This window comes from Ambystoma mexicanum, chromosome 11 (genome assembly GCF_040938575.1).
Source record: "Ambystoma mexicanum isolate Mex_15411 chromosome 11, UKY_AmexF1_1, whole genome shotgun sequence".
NCBI classification, from domain to species: domain Eukaryota; kingdom Metazoa; phylum Chordata; class Amphibia; order Caudata; family Ambystomatidae; genus Ambystoma; species Ambystoma mexicanum.
The window spans coordinates 63,867,726-63,894,557 of NC_090934.1; the positions used below are offsets into that span (position 1 = coordinate 63,867,726).

A 26,832-nucleotide genomic window follows, 5' to 3' on the forward strand; every position below is an offset into this window, starting at 1 on the left:
AGGTAGTGCTGGAGGGGGAGGAGAAAAACAAGAAAGGAGGTAGTGGAAAACAGACAAACTACTATCGTACTAGGTCTGATGACATTTCAGATAGAGTAACAACTATGACAAAGATAAGGAGGGGAGGGTAGCGGTGGTAGGAGATGAGAAGACACCAACCTGCTCTCTGCACAGATAATGACAGATAAACCACAGCAACAGGAAGGGGCGGACCCTCTCTCCACACATTAAGTGACAGACGTCACCATTAAGGAGGACACAAAGCTGGTACTAACACCATCACTGCAAGGAAGTGACAGATAAACCACACCAACAGGAAAGCAGTGGACGGTTCTCCACACAGAAGTGACAGTTGAACCAAGGTAGGAGGAGAATAACAGATAGCCATGGCCGCTGAAAATCGGACTCAAGCCATAACCTTCCACATGTGTTTACTGAATTACTTCTCAATACAAAGATTGATACACACCAATGGTCAGATTTTCTGACCTTTTTCTGAAGTATTCTTTTGTTGTTTGCTATTTTGTTATGTTATATCAATACAAACTGTTATTAAAATAAATATAAACCACTACTACAATGTGTTACTGCGCAACCACAGGAGGATGCTGAGGTGTTCATGTTCCAGACAAACCCACACATCAGGATGGCACTGATCGGCCACAGCAACAGGAGAACAGGCTGCCACACCAGAAGTGAGACAGTCAGAGGAGGAAACTGAACAGGCTGCCACACCGGACGTGAGTGCTAAAAGACAGCCACGAGAGGATACTGAACAAGCAGAAACACCGGAGGTGAGTGCTAAAGACAGCCACGGGAAGAAACTGAACAGGCTGCCACACCGGACGTGAGTGCTAAAAGACAGCCACGAGAGGATACTGAACAAGCAGAAACACCGGAGGTGAGTGCTAAAGACAGCCACGGGAAGAAACTGAACAGGCTGCCACACCGGACGTGAGTGCTAAAAGGCAGCTACGGAGGAAACTGAACAGGCTGCCACACCGGACGTGAGTGCTAAAAGACAGCCAAGGGAGGAAACTGAACAGGCTGCCACATCGGACGTGAGTGCTAAAAGACAGCCACGGAAGGAAACTGAAAATGCTGACACACTGGAAGTGAGTGCTAATTGAAAGCCACAGGAAGAAACTGAACAGCCTGACATACCGGAAGTGAGCACTAAAAGACAGACACAGAGGAAACTGAACAGGCTGACACACCGGAAGTGAGCACTAAAAGGCTGACACACAGGAAGTGAGTGCTAAAAGAAAGTCACAGAGAGGAAACTGAACAGGCTGACACACAGAAAGTGAGTGCCAAATGACAGTCACAGGGAGGAAACTGAACAGACTGACACACAGGATGTGAGTACTAAAAGACAGTCCCTGGACGAAATTGAACAGGCTGACACACAAGAAGTGAGTGCTAAATGACAGTCACAGAGATTAAGCTAACTGCCTCATCATAGTTTCTGATATCTAAACCACAAAGGCAGACAGACACTGAGAAATCAGTGTCTCACACTCCAGACCTGCAGGACATGCTAGACATTCTACGCCTACAGGAAGACACGTGCCGGCCACTCGGAAGTGTCAGATAACACCCACCAATAGAAAGACAGAGTTCTGTTTGTCACACAGAAATCACAGACATGCTGCATACAGCAGGCACTATACTGCTTGCTACTCCTGAGTAGATTTGTCAGAAAACTAACACGCACAAGAAGATGCCCCCCACCCAAACCATGATACTGAGCAGCCCTACCGACAGGATGTGACCAAGAATACTGGCATACAAATTAACTCTCAACTAGCCACACCTGTAGAAAGAGTGTGTTTGTGGTCTGTTGCGGGCCCAGAAGACCATAAACACATTGTAAAGCAGAAGTCTTCAAACTGTGGGATGCACCCCCCCCCCCCAGGGGGTGTGGCCCCTCATCCCAGGGGTGGCACCAGAGCCCACCATGAAATGTGTAAAAAACATTTTTTTTTTTTATGATTGGAGGAAATGGGAAGGGGAGGCTCACATGGTCAGACTGGACCATAAAACGGTGTTAGGCACCAACGAAAAAATGGCCAGCAGTTGCAAATGTATATTCAGTCCTTTAGTCACAGACTGTTTGAATAGTACCCAAGGGGTTGTTTTTTGTTCAAATGTAAACAAATTGTGATATTTAAAGAATATTCAGCAGCAATGGTCAAAACTACTAGCTGCAGTGAAGTGACTCCTCAAACTGGCCCACATTGGCTAAAAATGTGTCCCATTTTGACTGGCCTAAACTAGCATTTTGCATTTTTGGTAAGGTCATCGCCCTATTGCCCTATAGGTCAGTCCAAGCCTGCCGGCTCATCCATAATGGGTGAGGGGGCGTCCACCCACTGGCCACCACAACCATTATGGAGGAGCCGAGGAGCCAGCCCAGTGAAACACTGAGCACTCCCTCAGCTGCTTTTTCCAGCTGAGGGAGTGCTCCTGCGCTGGCGGAAATGTCAAAGGGAAACACTGTTTGCCTTTGACAGTTCATTTCCCCAGCCGCACATGCTCACTGAGCCATGCAACGCTGGGGGTGTTTTGCTTTGCCAGTCTTGCATAGCTCATTGGAAATGCTGGCTGGGGCACTGCATGTATGTATGTGCGAGGGGGTACTCCTGTGCCTCCTCGCACATACGGGCAGAGCAACCTGGAGCAGGGTATTTTAGCAACCACACGCAGGCCCCTGCAGAACGTACGTTTATGGTGATTTATTTTTTATTTAAACATGTGTATGGATGTGTGTATGCTTGTGTTATGGGACTATGGTGGGAGCAGGATGGGTGGCAGCACTGGGATAGTGGTGGGAGTAGGGTTGGGAGAGCCCAGGGTCTCTACTGGGAGTAGGGTGCGTTGACGGCACACAAAGGTTCATAGCAATTTCTACATACTGTCCATCTGGCACTTTTGGGTGGGGCCCGGCCTGGCCAAACTTTGCTCAGGGGGGGGTCAGGCCAAAAATGTTTGAAGACCTCTGTTGTAAAGCATTGGACACAACCCACAACCAACCCCAAGGTGCCAGCAACTCATGAAAAAGGTGATAGAATCAACAACTTTATTTTGCAAAATTAGACCAATTCTGGCATATCGTCAATTCAACTTCACAAAGTATTACCCCCTGTGCATTCCACCATGCACACTGACTATCTGGACCAAATTGTCTCCACTCCCCCCACCCCCCACTGACCAACTAAAAACAATTGCTTCCTTCAAACCTACTTCACTATTTCAATATCATCCTGGCCTCCATCATTAAACAATTGATGGACCCAGCACTCACCGCATTCCTCAGCATCATTAATGCCTACCATATTGAAGGGTCATTCAAGACACCCTCAAGACTGGTCTTGTATGAACTCTTTTGAAAACGAGATGCAGATGACCTGGCTAACTACCGGTTCATTCCAAACCTCCCATGTATTGGGAAATTTTGAGGAAAAGTAGCCACTTTACAACTACTCGCCAGAATCGAACAACTGCACCTTCTCAATGACTATTGGGGTCCTTCCCCAAGTGAAGCATCGAGACAGCCACCATCTACGTGGTAGATGATGACCTTCAAATCATGAATAAGGGAAAATTATGCTTCCTCTTCTTTCTTGACCTCTCGGCTGCATTTGATGTTATCGAGCACTGTATCTTTTTCTGCCTCTTTGCCAACAGGTTGGCATTTTCGGGCACTGTCCTGAATTGGTTTACCTCCTACTTCTAGGGCAGGCACCAAGCCATCCAGATGAACACGTTGCATTCTAGCCGACTCCCAGTAACCCCCCAGTGCTCCATCCTCTCACCAATATCTTTTAACCTTTACATGAAGCCTCTGGCACACTCCTCAAAGATATTGACATAGGTATCCATCAATATGTGCACAACAATCATTTGTACATGAGGGTAAAAAGCCAACAGGACATCAGTTGCCTATGCAATTACTGTCCCATCCTCCATTCCTGGATGTTGACTGCCTACCTGAAACATAACCCCCCGGAAGAACAAATTCATCCACATCGATCCCCCCACTAAACAAGAAATTGTCCAACAGTGGCTCAATGATATGCGCCTAGAAGGATTTCATCTGCAACTCTCAGATTCAGCAAAACCTTAGGCTTCGCCATTGATAACAGACAGCCTGTTCTTCCAGCAACACATAGCCAAGAATTGAACTGGCTCCAAATCTCCACCCTTCACAAAATCAAACCCTTGATCCTGCGGCAGGACTTCTGGATCATAGTGCAGGCGCTTGTGGTCTTGTACACTGATGGGGGAAATGCCCTTCTGAAGGGGATCCCAGGCACTCACATGGCTCCCTTAAAAGGAATCCACCACGTAGCACCAGGTCTTATTACGGGAGCACGGAAATGTGATCAAATTACAAGTATTTGGTGTGCTCACTAAACAAAACCAACACATGCAGAATAATCAGCAGCACGCCAAGAACACACGCACCTTCTGCACGGAAAGCTTACGGGCTCACCGAGAGCCGATAGATCCAGGCGAAGTCACGAGATACGACAATCGCACTTTTCATAAGCGCAGCTTCATGAGAATGGGCCGCGGCGCTATTAGGCGATTATTTAACTGGAGGGTGACAGAAGACAGGAGTCATTTTAAAGATTTGTACAATCATCAAGACGTCGGAAGGGGATGGCTCACAATGAGGCGCAGCGGATTAGAAGCTTTCTCATGGGCACGTCTCAGGCTGCGCTCATAACCTTGCTCATTACCAAACCACTGGCGCATTACTCCTCGTTAGCAAATGTCACACGCTACGGAAAGTTATTTCGGCATTAGTGGGGTGCTTTGCTGCAATGCATGTGTTGCTCTTTTTCATTGTGGGAGCCTATACTCTCACCTTGGAAAATATCTCGTGCCGTGAGCCCTCTTTTGAAATCAGGGTATCTTTGTTATATTTTATTTTTTGGGTGGTTTTTAAGGCACCTCTAGTTTACTGAATAATTATGAGGGCATAGAAGAAGTTAGGGGAAAGGGGAAAAGAGGGATGATTGGCAACAGGGCCTTTCATCTTTTTCGTTGAAATGGCCCTCGAGCTGCATTGGTGGTCCTGAGCAGCTGCCCCCTGTTGTCATTGTTAATCCTTTAATTAAGGAGATTGGACATGCACTTTTCAGTATGCACATTACAGGATGCCTTTGCTGATGCCTTCAGGTCGTCACCTCCCTTGGTCTTTGCAGTATCCAGCATTGTCCTTATCACATCATTGACTTTTGACTCTGGTTTCGACTACGTTATAACCTGTCAGGGGATATATACATCCCACCCATTTTCAGGGTTAGCTGAATATATGGCAGGGCTCATGGGGCCCCATGCCAGCATGTTGTTTGGGGCACTCTAGAATACAGCTTAGAAAAACTGTCTGAGAAACCCACATGGTGTTCAGATTATAACAGAGACCTAATGGAATGCAACTAATGGGTTAATTGCTGCAGATTATCAAGTGAAAGCCATGTAGAAGGGAGCTGAAACACTAAGGGCCTGATTCACAGAGCATGTTCCTGTGGGGTTGTGCCATTATGAACCGCTTCTGAGAATCAGGTCCTATATACCCACGCAAAAAACACTTTGGACGAATTTACAAATGCTCTGAGAGACAGAACATGTGAACTATTATTTAAGTATTGATAAACCAATTATTTGCCCGATCTTGACAACAAATAGACACTGTTGGGTAAAACTCCATTGCTGAATGTTGGAGTTTTGGTGATGGAGTTGTAGCTCGTGTGGGAAAGTTTCCCACAGTTCTGGGACTGATATTTCTAATCTGCTTCTCCCACATCTCTCCAGGTAGGCGGTTGCAGAGGTGACTTTATTGCTTGAACTCAATCACAGGTTTCTACACGAGGTGCACTTGCTGAGGTCCAGTAAATACTTTAGATGAGCCTTGAATGTTGGTCTCTTGGTGATGCAAACATACAGTTTAGACTCTGTGTTCCTCTGGAGAGGCAGCCAGTGTAGGCTTCCGAGCCTTCTTTTGGTGGTTTGTGTTTCTTCAGCTCAAATATTAGGCAAGCCCGAATAGCCTGCCGTCTGGTGTTTGATTATTTGGAAAGATCAAGGAGGAGAGGTTACCATATTCCAGTTTGGATGGAATCAACGCCACCAGCATTTGGGTTGCGTGGTGCATCTTCAGGGCGGAGAGACTGTTGCACCACATGTTTAGAGTAGAATGGCTTCTGCTCACTGTGGAAGCGACATGTTTGTTGAAGGAGGCACATTGTGTGAAGGTCACCCTCAGATGCTTGCGCTGTTGATGATGGTGTTATGGTTGGGTTTAGGGTGGTGTGCCAAGCTTGGCAATGGGTTCACCCATGTGCCTGTCACCAAAGCAGGAATTCCCTTCCCCCAGGATTCAGATTTAGCTGGATTCAACAAATCCAGGCACGGATCATGAAGGGAAACTGTGAGATTTCGGAAGCTCACAGGTTGGTGAGTATCGCCTGGAAGCTCACGGGTTGGTGAGTATCGCCTGGAAGCTCACGGGTTGGTGAGTATCGCCTGGAAGCTCATGGATTGGTGAGTATTACCTGGAAGCTCATGGGTTGGTGAGTATCACCTGGAAGCTCACGGGTTGGTGAGTATCGCCTGGAAGCTCATGAGTTGGTGAGTATCGCCTGGAAGCTCACGGATTGGTGAGTATCGCCTGGAAGCTCACGGGTTGGTGAGTATCGCCTGGAAGCTCATGGGTTGGTGAGTATCGCCTGGAAGCTCATGGGTTGGTGAGTATCGCCTGGAAACTCACGGGTTGGTGAGTATCGCCTGGAAGCTCATTGGTGAGTATCACCTGGAAGCTAACGGGTTGGTGAGTATCACCTGGAAGCTCACAGGTTGGTGAGTATCGCATGGAAGCTCATGGGCTGGTGAGTATCACCTGGAAGCTCATGGGTTGGTGAGTATCACCTGGAAGCTCACGGGTTGGTGAGTATTGCCTGGAAGCTCATGGGTTGGTGAGTATCACCTGGAAGCTCATGGGTTGGTGAGTATCGCCTGGAAGCTCATGGGTTGGTGACTATCACCTAGAAGCTCATGGGTTGGTGAGTATCGCCTGGAAGCTCATGGGTTGGTGAGTATCACCTGGAAGCTCATGGGTTGGTGAGTATCACCTGGAAGCTCACGGGTTGGTGAGTATCGCATGGAACCTCATGGGTTGGTGAGTATCGCCTGGAAGCTCATGGGTTGGTGAGTAGTGCCTGGAAACTTAGTTGAGTGCCATCTGCGCAAATGCTAAAGGCTCTCTTGAAATGATCAAGGGTATGATATGATATGATTGGTTATTTATAACGCTCTTAATACCCAGAGGTTTCTAAGCCCGGGGATCGAACCTGTGTTGCTCCGTGTTGTCTTGCTTCCAAGGCGAGCACGTTTCCCCTGAGCTATCCCCCCCGAGACCGGTGTCTGCAATTGGCTGGGTGCAGGCACAGAAAGACAACTGTGGGGGTGCAGGGAGGGAGGAGGGTCCCGGTGGACCCCAACATGGAAAGGTGATTTTTTTCAGTAATGCATGGCCCCATCAAAGACCAATTTATCATTTCAGATGGGAAGAGGATATCCATTCCATGTACGACCCCTTAATGCCAATATGGTTAGACACTCAGATTGACCTCACTGATAGAAAGGATGGCCGACACATAGCCCGTGTGCCTCATCTGAAGAGGCTCTGCTTTTTGTAGGCTTGGCTTAGGTGGTCGAAGTGCCAGGTGGGCTGTGGTTGAGAACATTGAAGAAGGTTTCTTTCCTCCCCTGAGTGTGAGTGAGAGGAGAATAAGCTCCCTTGTTTGGATCGGGTAGATGCCGGTAGACATGACCCATGTCTACCGGCGCTTGACCCACAATTACTTGGTTGGTTACAGGCAGTGTTTTAGGTGGGATTAGAAATCGAGGGGGGCTTCTTGTTGGGGGCATGGCCTAAGTACACGTCAGATAAAGGGGAGTGGGGCGAGCACTTGGCAATTCACCCTGAAACACACCAGTAGGTTATCCTTTGCTTCGTTTCTGCAAGGTGGTGGTGAACCGGATCTCTTCGAATGTTACAGGCATTAGGGGGCTCAGTTCTGCTTTTTAAGATCCCTTGACTTATGAAGGCAGAAGAACTAGCCTGCTTCTTCATAAAAGGAAGGAGGGATGTCCCAAGCATCCTTCACCCCACTTCCTAAAAAAGTGCCCCCGGGAAAGTCTATGGTGAGGTCTTATGCTGCCATTTTCAGGACTGGATGAACTCGGAACATAGGATGACTGGTGTCAGAAGACGATCTCGCCATGGATCGGTCCCGGATCAGGGACCGATGAACAATGTTTAGGATAAATCTCTGGCTTCTTAAGTATGTCCAGGTTTAGGGAGAACATGTGTGTTTGAGGTTTGCAAACCTGTTGGCTCTACATCAAAGACCCTTCCGGGAAGCATTGCGGCGCGGGCGCGTTCTCACGAACGTATTCAGGCCACCCATGACAGTGCTCCCGCTGGAGTTCACTCTACTATCAGAGTCAAGTCACCCACGAGTCATACTAGCAAGTGGCTGGGCCCCAACCCTCTTCCACCTTTGAATGATTCGGGTGTTTGATTCGAGGGACCTGGGCAAACTACACCAAAATTGGAGGTGCAGATAAAGGTTGATGTCCAGTGCAGATCAACGGGAATACACCAGCATGAAGCACTACATTTAACAGCAACCCGTATTACAGCGCTTAGAAGTTGGAGGAATCTTATATGCGGAGGTGTAATAAGAATACAATAGTATTATCATTCTCAGCACCGTCCACAGCCAGGGTGCACCCCCACCCCCCCGCCCACCACACACCCAGTCCCCGGTAAGGCTACTAATGGGGCTGGGAGTGCCTTACTTCCCTGTTTGACTATGTTAAGGTCACCTTGTAACACCTTGTAACCCTGAACTCTGATGACTGAAGCCGCTATATAACACATACGAGGCCAACACACATGGCAGAAATGACCTCTTTCACTTGCATACATATGTATCCGAAGGTGATGCCAGAACTAACACACTAGCCTACTTCCCCAGTTACAATGTTTCCTGTGAGAGACCTACCACTGCTTACTGGTAACCCGTGACAGCTGTCTGGCCGACCATGGAGCACCCCAGGTTCTAAACTATGTTTCTTATCATTCAAAGATGGTACGTGGAAGCCAGAGGACTTGGTTCCTTGGCCTTTTGGATGTGTTGAAGATGCACGAGCAAGTTCTTACCCATTTCTTAAGAGAGTTGGGGTGCAAGAAGCGGGTGTGGGAAACGTTTGGGAGCAGCTCTGGAATAACCCTGAACTCCTTAGCGAATCATGAAGAGAATTGAGGACACGAGAGACGGGGCTGTGGGCATGTCTTGGCAGCCACACTTCTGCTTAGGACTAATCGGTGTGTGTGTGTGTGGCATGTATTTATATAGCAAAGCAGTGCACCGGTGACTCCTTCACAGCAACGTCAGTGGGAATCAACGTAGTACATACAACATCACAGCAATGAAACTAACTAGACATAATCTCACCCAACACCACATGGCGATTACCAACCAAAATGAATGACCGGTTTCTCCGAACTGAAGCTGCCAACAGCACATCACAGCTCTCTTGCTCTTTTTACCGCTCGGACCTACTAACGTACCCACCACCCTCTTCACAATACAGATCCACCAGAGCGCCAAGAGACCATGCAGGTAGCAACAGTGCACGTTAGAACACCCTTTAACATAACATAACATAACATAACATAACATAACATGACTGCAGACAATCCAAACATAATTGCAGCCTGGGTGAACCCCAAAGAGCACCTTGTCTTTGCCTTACCCGAAAGTCCTCACAAGGGAGTGGTTACTATGAAGGGTTAACCTCTATGCCGGGGGCAGACAGACATGGCTTCTGAAACTGAACTCTTGAGAAGCAACTTGGAAAAACAATGCTTCTCCATTTAGAAGCACTTGAGTGCATGTGTGCAACTTAATGCATTTGTGTACTTTTAATATGCCACGTTGTGCACCTTTTATGTATACGTGTTTGCACAATTAATATGCTGAGTGCATGCACAATTGATTGGATGCCATTTGCACCATTACTGAACCCTATGTCAGGGGTCTAGTATTTGTAGTTCTCCTTTGCTCAGTCTTAGTTTATTGCATATGTTAAGAGTTTGTACTTGACGCATGCAATTTGCAAGGTGCATGATTGTTACATGTGCTTCTGAAGTAAGTGGTCTCCGGTTGCTCTCTTCCACCGCTTTGGTTGGCCTGACAGCAAACTCTGGCTGTTGGAAGTCCTTGAGAAGCGGATACATGCTGCTGCTGGCCAGGAAAAGAAAGGCGGAGACGGACAAACAATGGCCAGCTTGTGCCACAGCCACATCACCCCTTTATACAGCACAGCATGGTTGAAAAGTGTTGGTGTATTAAGTCACCGGTGGGAAACAACGCTGAGCAACAATTTAGACTTCAGATTGGATGAATGAAAGTTACGGAATGGTATTTGCACTGGGGCAAACGTTGCCTTGGTGCAAACATGCATTGAAAATATATCTTTTTTGCAGTAGGGCCATTTTTCCCCTGATGCTTATACCATGCCAAACTGCACGTGTGATGGTGCAATGGTTTTCTAATACTTCCCAGTGTTTTTAGAAAACGAGCAAACTGTGCCCTGATGTTAATACCATGCAACTTTACACTTGCACCCGTGCAAAGTTTCTATAATCTGGCCCCAGGTAGGATAGAGAGCGTTATTTATTTTCTTTATATCTTTACAGACTTTTTGATTTGGTAATTGTTCATTGTTATGGTATTGCAACATTGCGTGTTTTCTGTTTTTCATAACACTTTACAGCTTCAGCCTGAGCACTTATGCATAACACATTCTGAATTCCATTTTTGACCAGGTTTTATTGTTTTTGACTAATGAACAAGTGCCACTTCATGTGTGCCTCCCATTTGCCACAAGTCTCACCCACCCATACATTTAATATTGTGAGAATACATGCAACACCCACATTTGTATAATTTGCAAGTTTACTCTTGTTGCATTTACTGAACTCGTGACAGTTTCAGAATTGTGCTATTGTGTTCACAATGTTCAAGTTACTAAGCATCTAAGAAGCGGTCCAATCTTACTCTACCCACAATTGGTGATTTTGCAGCATTGTGGGACTCATTCATTTGAAAAGCATGGCTGTATAATTGTGCCTCCATGAGTGCACCATGCCCTTCCACATGCTTCTTCTTTTAATAAATCTCACAGCTTATATCCATTCCTGCCAGTCGGGTACAACCAATATGGCAGCCGATCAAATGTCAGGGTACCAGTCCTTTCCCATTTTTAAGTCTCCCACAAACCCGCCCGCCCCACAGCGTCATCACTATAACACAAATATTGACCAATGAAAATGAAAGCACAGGAACACCTACCAACACACCTTGGCAGAGGCGAACTCCAGACACGCCGTCTACCTCCAAGGCAGGTGATTCGCGACACGCCTTCCAGCCGGTATCCGGGAAAGCAGGAAAACATAAGGACGTCACCGACGCCAAACTGCAGGCCCTTGCGGATGCTGTAGGCCGGGACGCCCGGCTCCTCGCATGGCTCCAAGTCATATTCTGGAAGGGACCAGAAAAAAAGCAATTCTTAGAGAAGGTTGAGGAGATACTCCACGGATGGTGAATACTCGATGATGTCCAATATGACCGTTGCAGGCATGCATTGTGGGAGGAGAGTGATGGTTGAATGGGGACCTTAAGTGTTGCATGTGAAGAAATTCAGGGGTTATTAACTAATATTAAAATACTTATATAGAACATATTATGGCTCACTAGGCACAGTGGGAAAGTGTGTGGGGGCAGTAAGAACCCTGTTTCCAGGGAGACAGTGTATTGCAACCTGTTAGTTGCCCTCAAAAGGCTCAAATTTCAAAGAATACTCGCCACTCAGGAATCAAGTAATAATACTAATAATAACAATAATAAAAATGATAATAATAATAATAATAATAATAATAATAATAATACTGCAACTAATAATAATACAAATAATAATAACACAACTAATAATAAAAATAATAACACTACTACTACAACTAATAATAATAACACTATTACCCCTCAAAATAATAATAATAACACTACTGAAAATAATGACCCTACTATTACTACTACTACTAATAATAACACTACCACTACTTCTACTAATAATAACAGTTATATTACTACTACTACTACTACTAGTAATAATAATAACACCACTACTACTTCTAATAATAATAACAATAATACTAATAATAACAGCACTAGTATTACTACTACTACTACTTCTAATACCACTATCTACTACTACTGATAATAATAATAATAATAATAATAATAATAATAATAATAATAATAATAATAATAATAATAATAACAACACTACTACTAGAAATGATAACACTACTATTTCTACTACTACTAATAATAATAATAATGCTACTTCTAACAATAATAATATTAATATGAATATACCAACAGTCCTGGCCAGTGGCTTCTACATAGTTGGTCAGTAATACACACGATGGGTACCAGTTCCAGCCAATGGTAAAGAGAGGGCACAGTGGGCAGCCCACGTAGAGCAGACACTCAGAGTGTCGTGGAAAGACGAGGGTGCCCAGAATAAAGGATTAGGCAGCGCATTTGCTGAGATCAACTTCATTTGGTCGGTGTCCCCCGGAGCAGGCACCGGCTGGCCTAGAATCTCTCTCCCTCCTGTGCATGGCTAGATATGGATGGGCACCGGGGGCGCCCGGCAGCTAAAATAAAGAGTTAATGCATTTTCTCCTCGCATGCCGCGCTCAAATGAGCTCCGAGAAAGGCCTGGGAACATTAAGGAGGCTGAGGACAGCAAGATAGCAAATGAGACATGAAAGTAGGTCTTTGGCGATGTGAGCGCGCAGCGTCGCGGCGGGCCGACTGATAAATGGCAATCTTGCGTGGTTTAATTTCAAAGACTTACTCCACAGCCGCTCCGTTATGGAGCAGCAGAAAATATAATTACACAGATAAGTAGCTACTACCTTGCTGCATGGTGGGGATGAGACAGAAAATGGAAAATGCAACACAAGCAGTGGCTGACATGGGTGGGAGGGGTTGGGAGCTTTGCTCCTCTACTTTTCAAATTAAGTTTTACTGTTCCTTTAACTTTGTTTGAAAAATAAACTGTTCCGGAAGTGTTTTGTTTTAAAATAAACGTGTAGGAAACAGTTGAAACTTGCACTTCAGAGCACTGCACTCATGAAAGGTTCAACTCTTCACCCCTCCCCTCAAAGAGGTTAAGGACATAATCTCTAAGCTGATACTGTCAAGATTCCAGGGAGACATTTGCCAGGCACCCATCATCAAGGATCCAGGGAGGTATTTGGCATTTGGCACCCTTTATCACCACTCTTATCAATGCCTCATTTGAATCAAGCATAGTCCCAACCAATTTGAAAGACGTGTGGGTTCTCCTAAAAACATGCTAGACCCTAACATCCCCACTAAAAACAGGCCTATTATAACAGTGCCAATCTTTAAATAAATCTTGGACAGAGCAGCCTACCTGCAGATCCAGAACCATCTAGAAAATCATAAACCCCTGGGTCTCAGGCAATCAGGTTTCTAACCAAAACACGGCACAGAAACAGCCCTGATTGACCTCACTTGCCCTCCTACTACTACTAGACCTCTCGGCTGCATTTGACATGGTTAATCACAATGTCGCATGCAACCACCTTTCATCAGCAGCGCACTTCTCCGACAAAGCAAATGCTTGGATTCAATCCTTTCTAACTTATATATCCATGCGGGTCTTTGAACCCTCGGCCTCCGCTGAACCAACTCCAGTCACATGCAGCGTTCCTCAGGGTTCCTGCATCTCATGAACACTATATAACGTGTTTACACAACACCTGTTGCACGACCTTGACCACATGGGTGTCATATACACAAACTATTCAGATAACACCCAAATACTCATCCCTATGACTGAGGACTATATCAAAGATGTGAAAGTCCTAAACGGAATCTACCTCATCATACAAGCCTGGATGGCTAAACATGGCCTATGCCTCAACGACGACAAGACAGAGCTACTCCTTTTAGGTTCCCAATCCAGACTTAACAAACTCGACAGACAACACTCATCCTTCAGCATTGACGGCAATAACATAATGGTTTCCAAGAATGTCAAAAGGCTAGGTATCTACCTTTGACTCCTCAGTTAACATGACCAGACAAATTAACGCAATAGCCTCCTCCACGGCTATACTTGTAAGCTAATCAGGTCTTCTAGACTATTTCTCTCCACATCAAACTGGACCTCCACAGCTAGAGCCTTAGTTCTCTCTGAAATCGACTACTGTAATGCACTCGACCTAGGCACGAGTCAACATAACCTTAACACGTTTCAAGGAATCCAAAATAATGCCCTCAGATCAGCATTAAACCTCCCAAGGTCTCAACATATCTCGGATATAAGAAGAACACTCAGTGACTCTCTGTCAACCAAAGAATAGAGTACAAGACTCTATCACTCAAACATAAGTGCTTTGCTAACCTGGGGTCTAGCTATCTGGCTGTCAACTTCCCCCGAAACACTTCAGCACGTCCTACGAGATCTGGCCAAGCTCACTGCTTCAAGATCCCCAGGTTTAAGCTCCCGAAAGATGGAGGCAGCAGCTTCCCCGTGTTAGCCACCAAATTATGGAACACCTTACCACCTTCCCTAAGAACAGAACCTCCTTCCATCTACTTAGGAAGAAAATCCAAAACTTGGTACCTAAAAGAAAGCGCCCAGATGCCCCAGGGCTCAGTGCGCTATATAAATACATACATAAATTAACAAATAAATATGTTCCCTTAAACAGCAGGGACATGTGTTTGGGGGGGTTGTAGTGCATGTAGGTGGGGGTGTGGTGATGGGGTTTGTGGGGAGTGGGGACAGGTCAGCAGGGAATACAGTTCCACCAGTTGTTTTCAGACACTTCGACCACTGAATACAAGTCAGACATTTGAGCCAGCGCATGCATGCCGACACAGGAAGGCATCCGTACCCATGAAGGTGATGTTGAACCCTTCGTAGGACATGGAGAAATCGGAGATGAAGCGGATTTGGGCAGTGAAGTTTCCGTAGAGGCCGGCACTGAGTGGAGGGGGCAAGCGGGAACCGGTGAGCCGCTTCAAAGGCTGGGAAAAGCTGGTGTTCTCCGTGATGAGCAGATAATCGTGGCCACTCTCCAGGTGGAAGGTGTGGAATGTGAAGAACACACCTGGACAAGAGGAAGAGACATTGGAGAATGTATTGAGGTTAAGCGGAAACAGTCATCACATCAGATTGTAATAGGTTCAGCCACATCAAACAAGACTGAGGGCAGGAGTCTGCAATGAGTATCTCTCCAGGTGTTCTGGACTACAACTGCCATCACCTTTACCCAGCGTAGCCAATGGTGAGGAATCATGGGAGTCGTAGTTTAAAACCGCTGAGGGTAGACGAAGTTGCATGGATCGTAGAAAAATATAGGTTTATTGCTAGCTACATGGCTAGTAAAGCTGCATAATTAGCATAACTCGAATATGGCAAAGACATTCACCATGCAACGTGCGTCCCCAAATGTTTACCTCTGAGCAGTTATCTAGTTCATAATCTAGTAGAATTGATTTTCTAAAGCTTTTCATGGACACAGCCAGGGCTCAAGCCGAGGGTACACGCGGGTGCACGCGGTCCCCCTACTTTTCTAAAATATCACCCTGATAGGCTAATTTCTGGTGACCCCACTGAGCCCGCACTTTTTTTTCTTTTAGGACTTGACCCCTGGACACGAGACTGAATTTCCATGGGTAAGGCAATAGGGGCTTGGTTGAATCCCCACGATCTGTATTTTCAACACGTTGCCTATATCTTCTCATCGAGAAGTCTGGCAGGTCAGGTTATGTCATCACTTCAAGTTGTTCACCCCGGGTCTCCCAATCTACAGGTCAGTACCTAGGAAATGTAACAATATTGAATCTCAGGTCCTTCAACATTATAAACACTGTCACCTAAGTACTGTTTCCACTGTTTGTTATTTACAATGGGGGTCATTACGACCCGGGCGCAAAGGGATACCGGGCATCGGTAATGACACCGCTAATAGCTCTATGACTAGCACCAACCTCGGAATCAGGGCCAATGTGTTCTAAAGCGGCTTGTTGGTCACTTTACGCTTTATATGTTTTGAGAATTTTAATAAAAATGGTATACACACTTTACGAAACGTGTTCCATTAAGGGAGAACAACTAATTTATGCATGGTCCCCAAATAACATGATCTAATCAACCACAGACCACACAGCTGTTATTTCAATGATCATTTTAGCCCACACTAGTGTCCAAAGGATGATACAAATCATGATAAGTAACTTTAATCTAGGAACTCATGGCGCCTGGGCTTGAAACCAATGATAGAGCCTGCGGAGAGCACCCTATCTAGGAGACTAACCCTAGCCCACAGCGGACTGAAAGAGACTTTGGTGAGAACCCTACCCAGGAGCCTAGCCATAGTCTCAATCTGCACAGCGGATAGATAGACCCTGCGGGGAGCAACCTACCCAGAAGCCTAACCCTAGCCCACAGTCTAACTCTACACAGCAGATTGGCAAAGCCTGTGGCCAGTACCCTACCCAGGAGCCTAGTCCACAGTCTAACTCTACACACAGGCTAGACAGAGTCTGCGGACAGCACCCTAGCCAGGAGCCTAGCCCAGAGTCGAACTCTACACAGCAAGTAGACAGAGCCTGCGGATAGCACCCTACCCAGGAGCCTAGCCCAGAGTCAAACTCTACACAGCAAGTAGACAGAGCCTGCGGATAGAACCCTACCCAGGAGCCTAGCCATAGTCTAAATCTGCACAGTGGATAGATAGACTCTGAGGGGAGCAACCCACCCAGAAGCCTAACCCTAGCCCACTTTCTAACTCTACACAGCAGATTGGCAAAGCCTGTGGCCAGTACCCTACCCAGGAGCCTAGTCCACAGTCTAACTCTACACACAGGCTAGACAGAGTCTGCGGACAGCACCCTAGCCAGGAGCCTAGCCCAGAGTCGAACTCTACACAGCAAGTAGACAGAGCCTGCGGATAGCACCCTACCCAGGAGCCTAGCCCAGAGTCAAACTCTACACAGCAAGTAGACAGAGCCTGCGGATAGAACCCTACCCAGAAGCCTAGCACACAGTCTAAATATAAAAAGCAGATCGAGACTGTGGGTAGTACTCTGCCTAGGAACTAGCCCACAATCTAATTCTACACAGAGGAGAGGCAGAGTGTGTGGCCGATACCCTCACCAGGAGTTTAGCCCACAGCCTAAATCTACTCAGCGGATAGACAGAGACTGTGGCCAGTATCCTCATCAGAAGAGAGGCAGGAAGGAAGGAAGGAAGGAAGGAAGGAAGGAAGGAAGGAAGGAAGGAAGGAAGGAAGGAAGGAAGGAAGGAAGGAAGGAAGGAAGGAAGGAAGGAAGGAAGGAAGGAAGGAAGGAAGGAAGGAAGGAAGGAAGGAAGGAAGGGAGGGAGGGAGGGAGGGAGGGAGGGAGGGAGGGAGGGAGGGAGGGAGGGAGGAAGGGAGGAAGGAAGGGAAGGAGGGAGGGAGGGAGGGAGGGAGGGAGGGTAGGAACGAAAACTGGAAGGAAGGAAAGGGTGGAACGAAAACTGAAAGGAAGGAGAGAGCAAGAAAGAAACAAAGAAAGAAAGAAAAAAAAGAAAGAAAGAAAGAAAGAAAAACAAAGAAAGAAAAAAAGAAAAACATAAAGAAAGAAAAAAAGAAAGAAGATATGAAGGGAGGGAAGGAAAGACACACAGCAAATAGGAAGGAAGAAGAATGAGTGTGGAAGAAAGAAAGAAAAAGGAAAGAGAGAGAGAGAGAAAGAGAGAGAGACAGAGAGAGAGAGAGACAGAGAGAGAGACAGAGAGAGAGAGAGAGAAAGAAATAACACGGGCGCACTAAGAAAAAACATTGAAAGGAAGAATGGATTTAAACAATGGTACTCCAAGGTGTCACCTCTGGGCAATTTTCTTCATCACACTTACCTTTGCCATGTGAGGTTTCTATCACCCATGTGCAGTTTAAGTTGTTGGGGTAGAAATCAGGAAACCCTGGCGATAGAATGGTCCCAACAGAAGCTTGGATGTACCCTCCACAGAGAGCTGCAAAGGAAACAAGAGAGAGATGCGCTCGTGAGAGACAAGAAGGCGATAGGAGCAGTTGGATGCCCGAGTCACGCTTCTGATGGCAGGCAGGGCAACCTAGGCACGGGGACAAAACAATGCGCCCTCCATAGGCCGACACACAAGACACACGAGCTCTGCAGCAATGCAATGCGCCCTCCATAAGCCTAGACACACGACACACGAGCTCTGCAGCTATACAATGCGCTATCCATAGGCCTAGACACACGACACACGAGCTCTGCAGCAATACAATGCGCCATCCATAGGCCTAGACACACGACACACGAGCTCTGCAGCAATACAATGCGCCATCCATAGGCCTAGACACATGACACACGAGCTCTGCAGCTATACAATGCGCCATCCATAGGCCTACACACATGACACACGAGCTCTGCAGCTATACAATGCGCCATCCATAGGCCTACACACATGACACACGAGCTCTGCAGCTATACAATGCGCTATCCATAGGCCTACACACATGACACACGAGCTCTGCAGCTATACAATGCGCTATCCATAGGCCTAGACACACGACACACGGGCTCTGCAGCAATACAATGCGCCATCCATAGGCCTAGACACATGACACACAGGCTCTGCAGCAATACAATGCGCCCTCCATAGGCCTAGACACATGACACACGAGCTCTGCATCAATACAACGCGCCCTCCATAGGCCTAGACACATGACACGTGAGCTCTGCAGCAATACAACGCGCCCTCCATAGGCCTAAACACATGACATGTGAGCTCTGCAGCAATACAATGCGCCATCCATAGGCCTACACACATGACACACAAGCTCTGCAGGTATACAATGCGCTATCCATAGGCCTAGACACACGACACACGAGTTCTGCAGCAATACAATGCGCCATCCATAGGCCTAGACACATGACACACGAGCTCTGCAGCAATACAATGCGCCCTCCATAGGCCTACACACATGACATGTGAGCTCTGCAGCAATACAATGCGCCATCGATAGGCCTACACACATGACACGCGAGCTCTGCAGCAATACAACGCGCCATCCATAGGCCTAGACACATGACACATGAGCTCTGCAGCAATACAACGCGCCATCCATAGGCCTAGACACATGACACATAAGCTCTGCAGCTATACAATGCGCCATCCATTGCCTACACACATGACACACGAGCTCTGCAGCAATACAACGCGCACTCCATAGGCCTAGACACACGACACACGAGCTCTGCAGCAATACAATGCGCCCTCCATAGGCCTAGACACATGACACACGAGCTCTGCAGCAATACAATGCGCCATCCATAGGCCTAGACACATGACACACGAGCTCTGCAGCAATACAATGCGCCATCCATAGGCCTAGACACATGGCACACGAGCTCTGCAACAATACAATGCGCCATCTATAGGCCTAGACACATGACACACGAGCTCTGCAGCAATACGATGCGCCATCCATAGGCCTAGACACATGACACACGAGCTCTGCAGCTATACAATACGCCATCCATTGCCTACACACATGACACACGAGCTCTGCAGCTATACAATGCGCCATCCATAGGCCTAGACACATGACACACGAGCTCTGCAGCAATACAATGTGCCCTCCGTAGGCCTAGACACACGACACACGAGCTCTGCAACAATACAATGCGCCCTCCATAGGCCTACACACATGACATGTGAGCTCTGCAGCAATACAATGCGCCATCCATAGGCCTACACACATGACACACGAGCTCTGCAGCAATACAATGCGCCCTCCATAGGCCTACACACATGACATGTGAGCTCTGCAGCAATACAATGCGCCATCCATAGGCCTACACACATGACACACGAGCTCTGCAGCAATACAATGTGCCCTCCGTAGGCCTAGACACACGACACACGAGCTCTGCAACAATACAATGCGCCCTCCATAGACCTACACACATGACATGTGAGCTCTGCAGCAATACAATGCGCCATCCATAGGCCTACACACATGACACACGAGATCTGCAGCAATACAATGCGCCCTCCATAGGCCTACACACATGACATGTGAGCTCTGCAGCAATACAATGCGCCATCCATAGGCCTACACACATGACACACGAGCTCTGCAGCAATACAATGCGCCATCCATAGACCCACACACATGACACACGAGCTCTGCAGCAATACAATGCGCCATCCATAGGCCTAGACACATGACACACGAGCTCTGCATCAATACAATGCGCCATCCATAGGCCCACACACATGACACACAAGCTCTGCAGCAATACAATGCGCCCTCCATAGGCCTACACACAAGACACACGAGCTCTGCAGCAATACAATGCGCCCTCCATAGGCCTAGACACATGACATACGAGCTCTGCAGCAATACAATGCGCCCTCCATAGGCCCACACACATGACACACGAGCTCTGCAGCAATACAATGCGCCATCCATAGGCCTAGACACATGACACACGAGCTCTGCAGCAATACAATGCGCCCTCCATAGGCCTAGACACATGACACACGAGCTCTGCATCAATACAATGCGCCATCCATAGGCCCACACACATGACACACGAGCTCTGCAGCAATACAATGCGCCATCCATAGGCCTAGACACATGACACACGAGCTCTGCAGCAATACAATGCACCCTCCATAGGCCTAGACACATGACACACGAGCTCTGCAGCAATACAATGCGCCATCCATAGGCCTAGACACATGGCACACGAGCTCTGCAGCAATACAATGCGCCATCAATAGGCCTACACACAAGACACACGAGCTCTGCAGCAATACAATGCGCCATCCATATGCCTACACACATGACATGTGAGCTCTGCAGCAATACAATGCGCCATCGATAGGCCTACACACATGACACGCGAGCTCTGCAGCAATACAACGCGCCATCCATAGGCCTAGACACATGACACATGAGCTCTGCAGCAATACAACGCGCCATCCATAGGCCTAGACACATGACAGATAAGCTCTGCAGCTATACAATGCGCCATCCATAGGCCTACACACATGACACACGAGCTCTGCAGCTATACAATGCGCCATCCATAGGCCTACACACATGACACACGAGCTCTGCAGCTATACAATGCGCTATCCATAGGCCTACACACATGACACACGAGCTCTGCAGCTATACAATGCGCTATCCATAGGCCTAGACACACGACACACGGGCTCTGCAGCAATACAATGCGCCATCCATAGGCCTAGACACATGACACACAGGCTCTGCAGCAATACAATGCGCCCTCCATAGGCCTAGACACATGACACACGAGCTCTGCATCAATACAACGCGCCCTCCATAGGCCTAGACACATGACACGTGAGCTCTGCAGCAATACAACGCGCCCTCCATAGGCCTAAACACATGACATGTGAGCTCTGCAGCAATACAATGCGCCATCCATAGGCCTACACACATGACACACAAGCTCTGCAGGTATACAATGCGCTATCCATAGGCCTAGACACACGACACACGAGTTCTGCAGCAATACAATGCGCCATCCATAGGCCTAGACACATGACACACGAGCTCTGCAGCAATACAATGCGCCCTCCATAGGCCTACACACATGACATGTGAGCTCTGCAGCAATACAATGCGCCATCGATAGGCCTACACACATGACACGCGAGCTCTGCAGCAATACAACGCGCCATCCATAGGCCTAGACACATGACACATGAGCTCTGCAGCAATACAACGCGCCATCCATAGGCCTAGACACATGACACATAAGCTCTGCAGCTATACAATGCGCCATCCATTGCCTACACACATGACACACGAGCTCTGCAGCAATACAACGCGCACTCCATAGGCCTAGACACACGACACACGAGCTCTGCAGCAATACAATGCACCCTCCATAGGCCTAGACACATGACACACGAGCTCTGCAGCAATACAATGCGCCATCCATAGGCCTAGACACATGACACACGAGCTCTGCAGCAATACAATGCGCCATCCATAGGCCTAGACACATGGCACACGAGCTCTGCAACAATACAATGCGCCATCCATAGGCCTAGACACATGACACACGAGCTCTGCAGCAATACGATGCGCCATCCATAGGCCTAGACACATGACACACGAGCTCTGCAGCTATACAATGCGCCATCCATTGCCTACACACATGACACACGAGCTCTGCAGCTATACAATGCGCCATCCATAGGCCTAGACACATGACACACGAGCTCTGCAGCAATACAATGTGCCCTCCGTAGGCCTAGACACACGACACACGAGCTCTGCAACAATACAATGCGCCCTCCATAGGCCTACACACATGACATGTGAGCTCTGCAGCAATACAATGCGCCATCCATAGGCCTACACACATGACACACGAGCTCTGCAGCAATACAATGCGCCCTCCATAGGCCTACACACATGACATGTGAGCTCTGCAGCAATACAATGCGCCATCCATAGGCCTACACACATGACACACGAGCTCTGCAGCAATACAATGCGCCATCCATAGACCCACACACATGACACACGAGCTCTGCAGCAATACAATGCGCCATCCATAGGCCTAGACACATGACACACGAGCTCTGCATCAATACAATGCGCCATCCATAGGCCCACACACATGACACACAAGCTCTGCAGCAATACAATGCGCCCTCCATAGGCCTACACACAAGACACACGAGCTCTGCAGCAATACAATGCGCCATCCATAGGCCTACACACAAGACACACGAGCTCTGCAGCAATACAATGCGCCCTCCATAGGCCTAGACACATGACATACGAGCTCTGCAGCAATACAATGCGCCCTCCATAGGCCCACACACATGACACACGAGCTCTGCAGCAATACAATGCGCCATCCATAGGCCTAGACACATGACACACGAGCTCTGCAGCAATACAATGCGCCCTCCATAGGCCTAGACACATGACACACGAGCTCTGCATCAATACAATGCGCCATCCATAGGCCCACACACATGACACACGAGCTCTGCAGCAATACAATGCGCCATCCATAGGCCTAGACACATGACACACGAGCTCTGCAGCAATACAATGCACCCTCCATAGGCCTAGACACATGACACACGAGCTCTGCAGCAATACAATGCGCCATCCATAGGCCTAGACACATGGCACACGAGCTCTGCAGCTATACAATGCGCCATCCATTGCCTACACACATGACACACGAGCTCTGCAGCAATACAATGCGCCATCCATAGGCCTAGACACAAGACACATGCGCTGGGGTCAGCAGGTGGGCAACACTTGCATTTCTGCATCACTGCCAACCTTGACGGAAGTGGGCACTGTTACACACAAGTCGTACTTCTGTATCCTCTTCCTCTTAGTTGTAAAATCATAGCCATGTACCCCCAACATCAAGCAATGACAAGCAGAAGACCTTCTCGATTGCAGGACCTGGCACAAATTACTCAAAGATCTCATGATGCCAAAACATCTTCACACTTTAGCCGTTCAATTAAAACATGGTTATTTTCTCCACCCATCTTATCAGAGCAATACTAGTGCCTGGATGTCCCAACTGGCCTTTAGGGGCTATATTAACAACCGATGATGTGGCATGCCTAGCTTCTAGAGCAGAGGAGAATGAGCCAATGGCGTGGGAGTTGCAGGATTTATCGATATACTCGTGGTTCTAGAAGGATCTGAAAGCTCAAACACATCAGACCCCGACTATACGCACATATTTTACTTTCAGGACCCCCACCTGTTGGGAAACCCACTTATTACCACAAAGGGAAGTAAACCTTGGACGCTTATCTCAGTGCCAGCAGCCTGCAAAGACCCAGGACACGCCGCAATCCCTCAAGATGCTGCTGCCACCTCACTCACCCTCACAGCTGGGCAGCGGCCGGCTCCACTGGAAGTTGGGCTCGCACTCCAGGGGTTCGTCATCACTTAGCGTGTACCCTGAATCACAGCTGAACGTCGCCAGCGCCCCCACGTAGAACTCGTTGCCGTGCCGCTGGCCGTTGACCGGGATGCCGGGGTCCAAGCAGTGGTCAGATTGGAGCTTCACAGCTGTGCAGAGAGAGGCCAAAACAAGGCTTTATGATGGGCTTTCAACAACAGGAGCAATGGCTGAATGAATGAATGAACGCTTAGCATGGCGTTAAGAACTCGTCGGACTTCCCAAGTGGGTAGTCAAGGAGCTCCGAATCTGGCTTCAGCAGCAGTGTCTACTCCAGCTCAAGTGCTGGCTTCAGAATGTACTCTGAAGGGAATACTTTAACCATCATTTGCATTTTAACCTCACACATTAGCATACTTAAAAGGGCTTCTACTGGTAAAAGCAGGTGCACGTAACTATCCTGAAACATGCTGCATTGCCCATTTTGTTCACTGCGGAGGTCACATTGCAAGACACACACACATTCCAAGAGATTGAGCAGCAGTTATATAATGACGCTGGGTGACCACCCTATCCATTGCTTTGTACGTCATTAGTTACGTTGCTATGTCAGTAAAAGCCAGTAGCAGTTGTTTGGGCGCTTGTGAACAATTAGTGCACACATTCATTCTTCAGCGCTTGTGCTGGGTGACCACTACAGAACACTAAGAGTGAATATGTGTTGTTGGGGGAGCAGAAAATGTTTGCAGTTTTCACCAAACGTATTTGGTTTTATCACAGTAGTGGTCACTGAATTTTCTTTTTCCCCCTTCAAATTGATTTCTCTTTGATTGACACTATATAAACAGTATGTCACAATGGGGGTGACTGCTGCAGTCAGTGAGCCCCTTAACAGTACCTTCAAGGGCTGTCTCTGGTGACCCAGGTTCCCTGAGGGCTGACTGCCAAGCTGGAAGAAGGGCTAGCTGGGGGCACGTCCCCTGAGGATAGATGGGGGTTTGGCCCGCTTCCTTATTCATGTTGTCCCAGTTCAGCACATGGAGCCCCCTGTGCTCTGCTGGTCTTCTGGGCAACCCCCTGCGCAAGGGGTGTTCCGCCAGCCATCACTACGATTCTCCATGACCTCTTTCATTCATCTCGGTGGCCCAGTTGGAGTGGGGGCCACCAATGATCACCACTGGGCCTGCAACTCTCTTTAAATCTTCTGGGTGGGCCCCATTGCCTGACATCCGCCAGGACCCCCAGAGCTGCATATGCCAGGGGCAGTTGACCTGCCCCTGGCATAAGCAGTTTGGCCGCTTGGCTCACTCTTCAGGGGGTTCCTGGCATAAGCAGTTAGGCCACATGGCTCACGCTTCACGGGGCACCCCACATGCCCAGATGACTAGGGGGGCCACTTGAGGCAGCAGACACTAGGTAAGTCTATTTACCCTTCTCTGCTGTCTTTTGCGTCTCTCATCCTTCCTCCCCTTTTCTTACTGTCCTTTTCTAACTCTCACTTTACTTCAATCCTCTCATGATTAATTTCTCCCCTGACTAGCCCACTCTTGAGCAGGGGAGCTGTATTCCTTTGTTTTCCTTTCTTTATTAATATTCCATCCATCCCCATGGTGGGCTCGATGGTTGGATCCAAAGCCACACACATTGAACACGCACACATAAACAAAACATACCTAACACATTTAATAAATGACCTTTATTACCCTGGTGTCTGCGTCTTTATTTCTGGGTGTTTCCTCAGGGGACAAGCACATAGCCCCTACTAGATGGGCCCCGTGGGGCCACGGGCTACATTAGCATCGAACAGAAGACGCTGTGAAGACTTCTCTGCCCACCTTTTTTAGTTTCCGGTGACTTTGTAACGCTAATAGTTTTGGAGGCGGGTAGCTGCACCTATCGTGGATATCTGGAAATGTATAAACATACTGGTGCAGTCAGATAGATCAGTCCCCCAGGCTTTATATAGTGATAATGGCCTGTGTTTTTCCTAGTCAGCTGAAGACTGCTACCTGAGTGTCCCACGTCACCCACACACCCTGCCCACTCACTGCCGGTTCTCGCCTCCTGCACTCCTTCACCCACGAGATTTCCATCCGCATCACCTGTGCTATACATAACTTATTTTCTCTGGGCCCATCGCCATGATACTTAGCAATGGAAAGAGAAAAAGGACTTGAGTGTATTTTCCTTCAATGAATGGGAGGTCACCCACAAAATAGTTTCATGTAGGAAACACCTTGTTTTAAAGCATTATTCGCATTCAATTCCAAAATGTGAACGACCCCCTACTGAGAAAGAACTTGGCTCAAATAACCTTGAACATGGGTCATGATGCCGAATTGCTAGTAGCACTGAAGGCCACCATGAATAGCTGAGCCGGCTGGTCATGGCCCAAGCCCTCTTTGAAGGTCCTTGCTTTAGTTGGGCTCGCAACCGCCTTGTGGTTGTACAAGAGGAGGGCCAAGAAAAGGGTCAGTGAACAATGAGTCTTTTGACGGGGGTGGGGACTCCTGAATCGATGGGTCAAAAGAAATTAGCACATCTTGCCCTACCTAAGAACAGAGTCAAACCTGTGTGAAAAGGTCTCAAAACATGATCATTTCACACAATAATGTTCCCTTCCCATTAGCAACCATGCATGATCCAGAAAGGTAGGCCCTCGAGCATATTTGCAATTTCTGTTCTAAAT

General features: G+C 47.8%; 1 protein-coding gene across 1 annotated transcript in view; it reads right to left on the reverse strand.

The window, feature by feature from the left end:
- CSMD2 (CUB and Sushi multiple domains 2) overlaps window positions 1–26,832 on the reverse strand; it is a 2,010,406-nt gene that overhangs the window by 493,510 nt on the left and 1,490,064 nt on the right. Inside the window, exons 18-21 of the mRNA XM_069622557.1 lie at window positions 24,125–24,313; window positions 18,097–18,213; window positions 15,089–15,304; window positions 11,439–11,627 (exon numbers count right to left, since the gene is read on the reverse strand). Of these exons, the coding sequence (XP_069478658.1) occupies window positions 11,439–11,627; window positions 15,089–15,304; window positions 18,097–18,213; window positions 24,125–24,313 (711 nt within the window). The remainder of the gene's footprint in view (window positions 1–11,438; window positions 11,628–15,088; window positions 15,305–18,096; window positions 18,214–24,124; window positions 24,314–26,832) is intronic.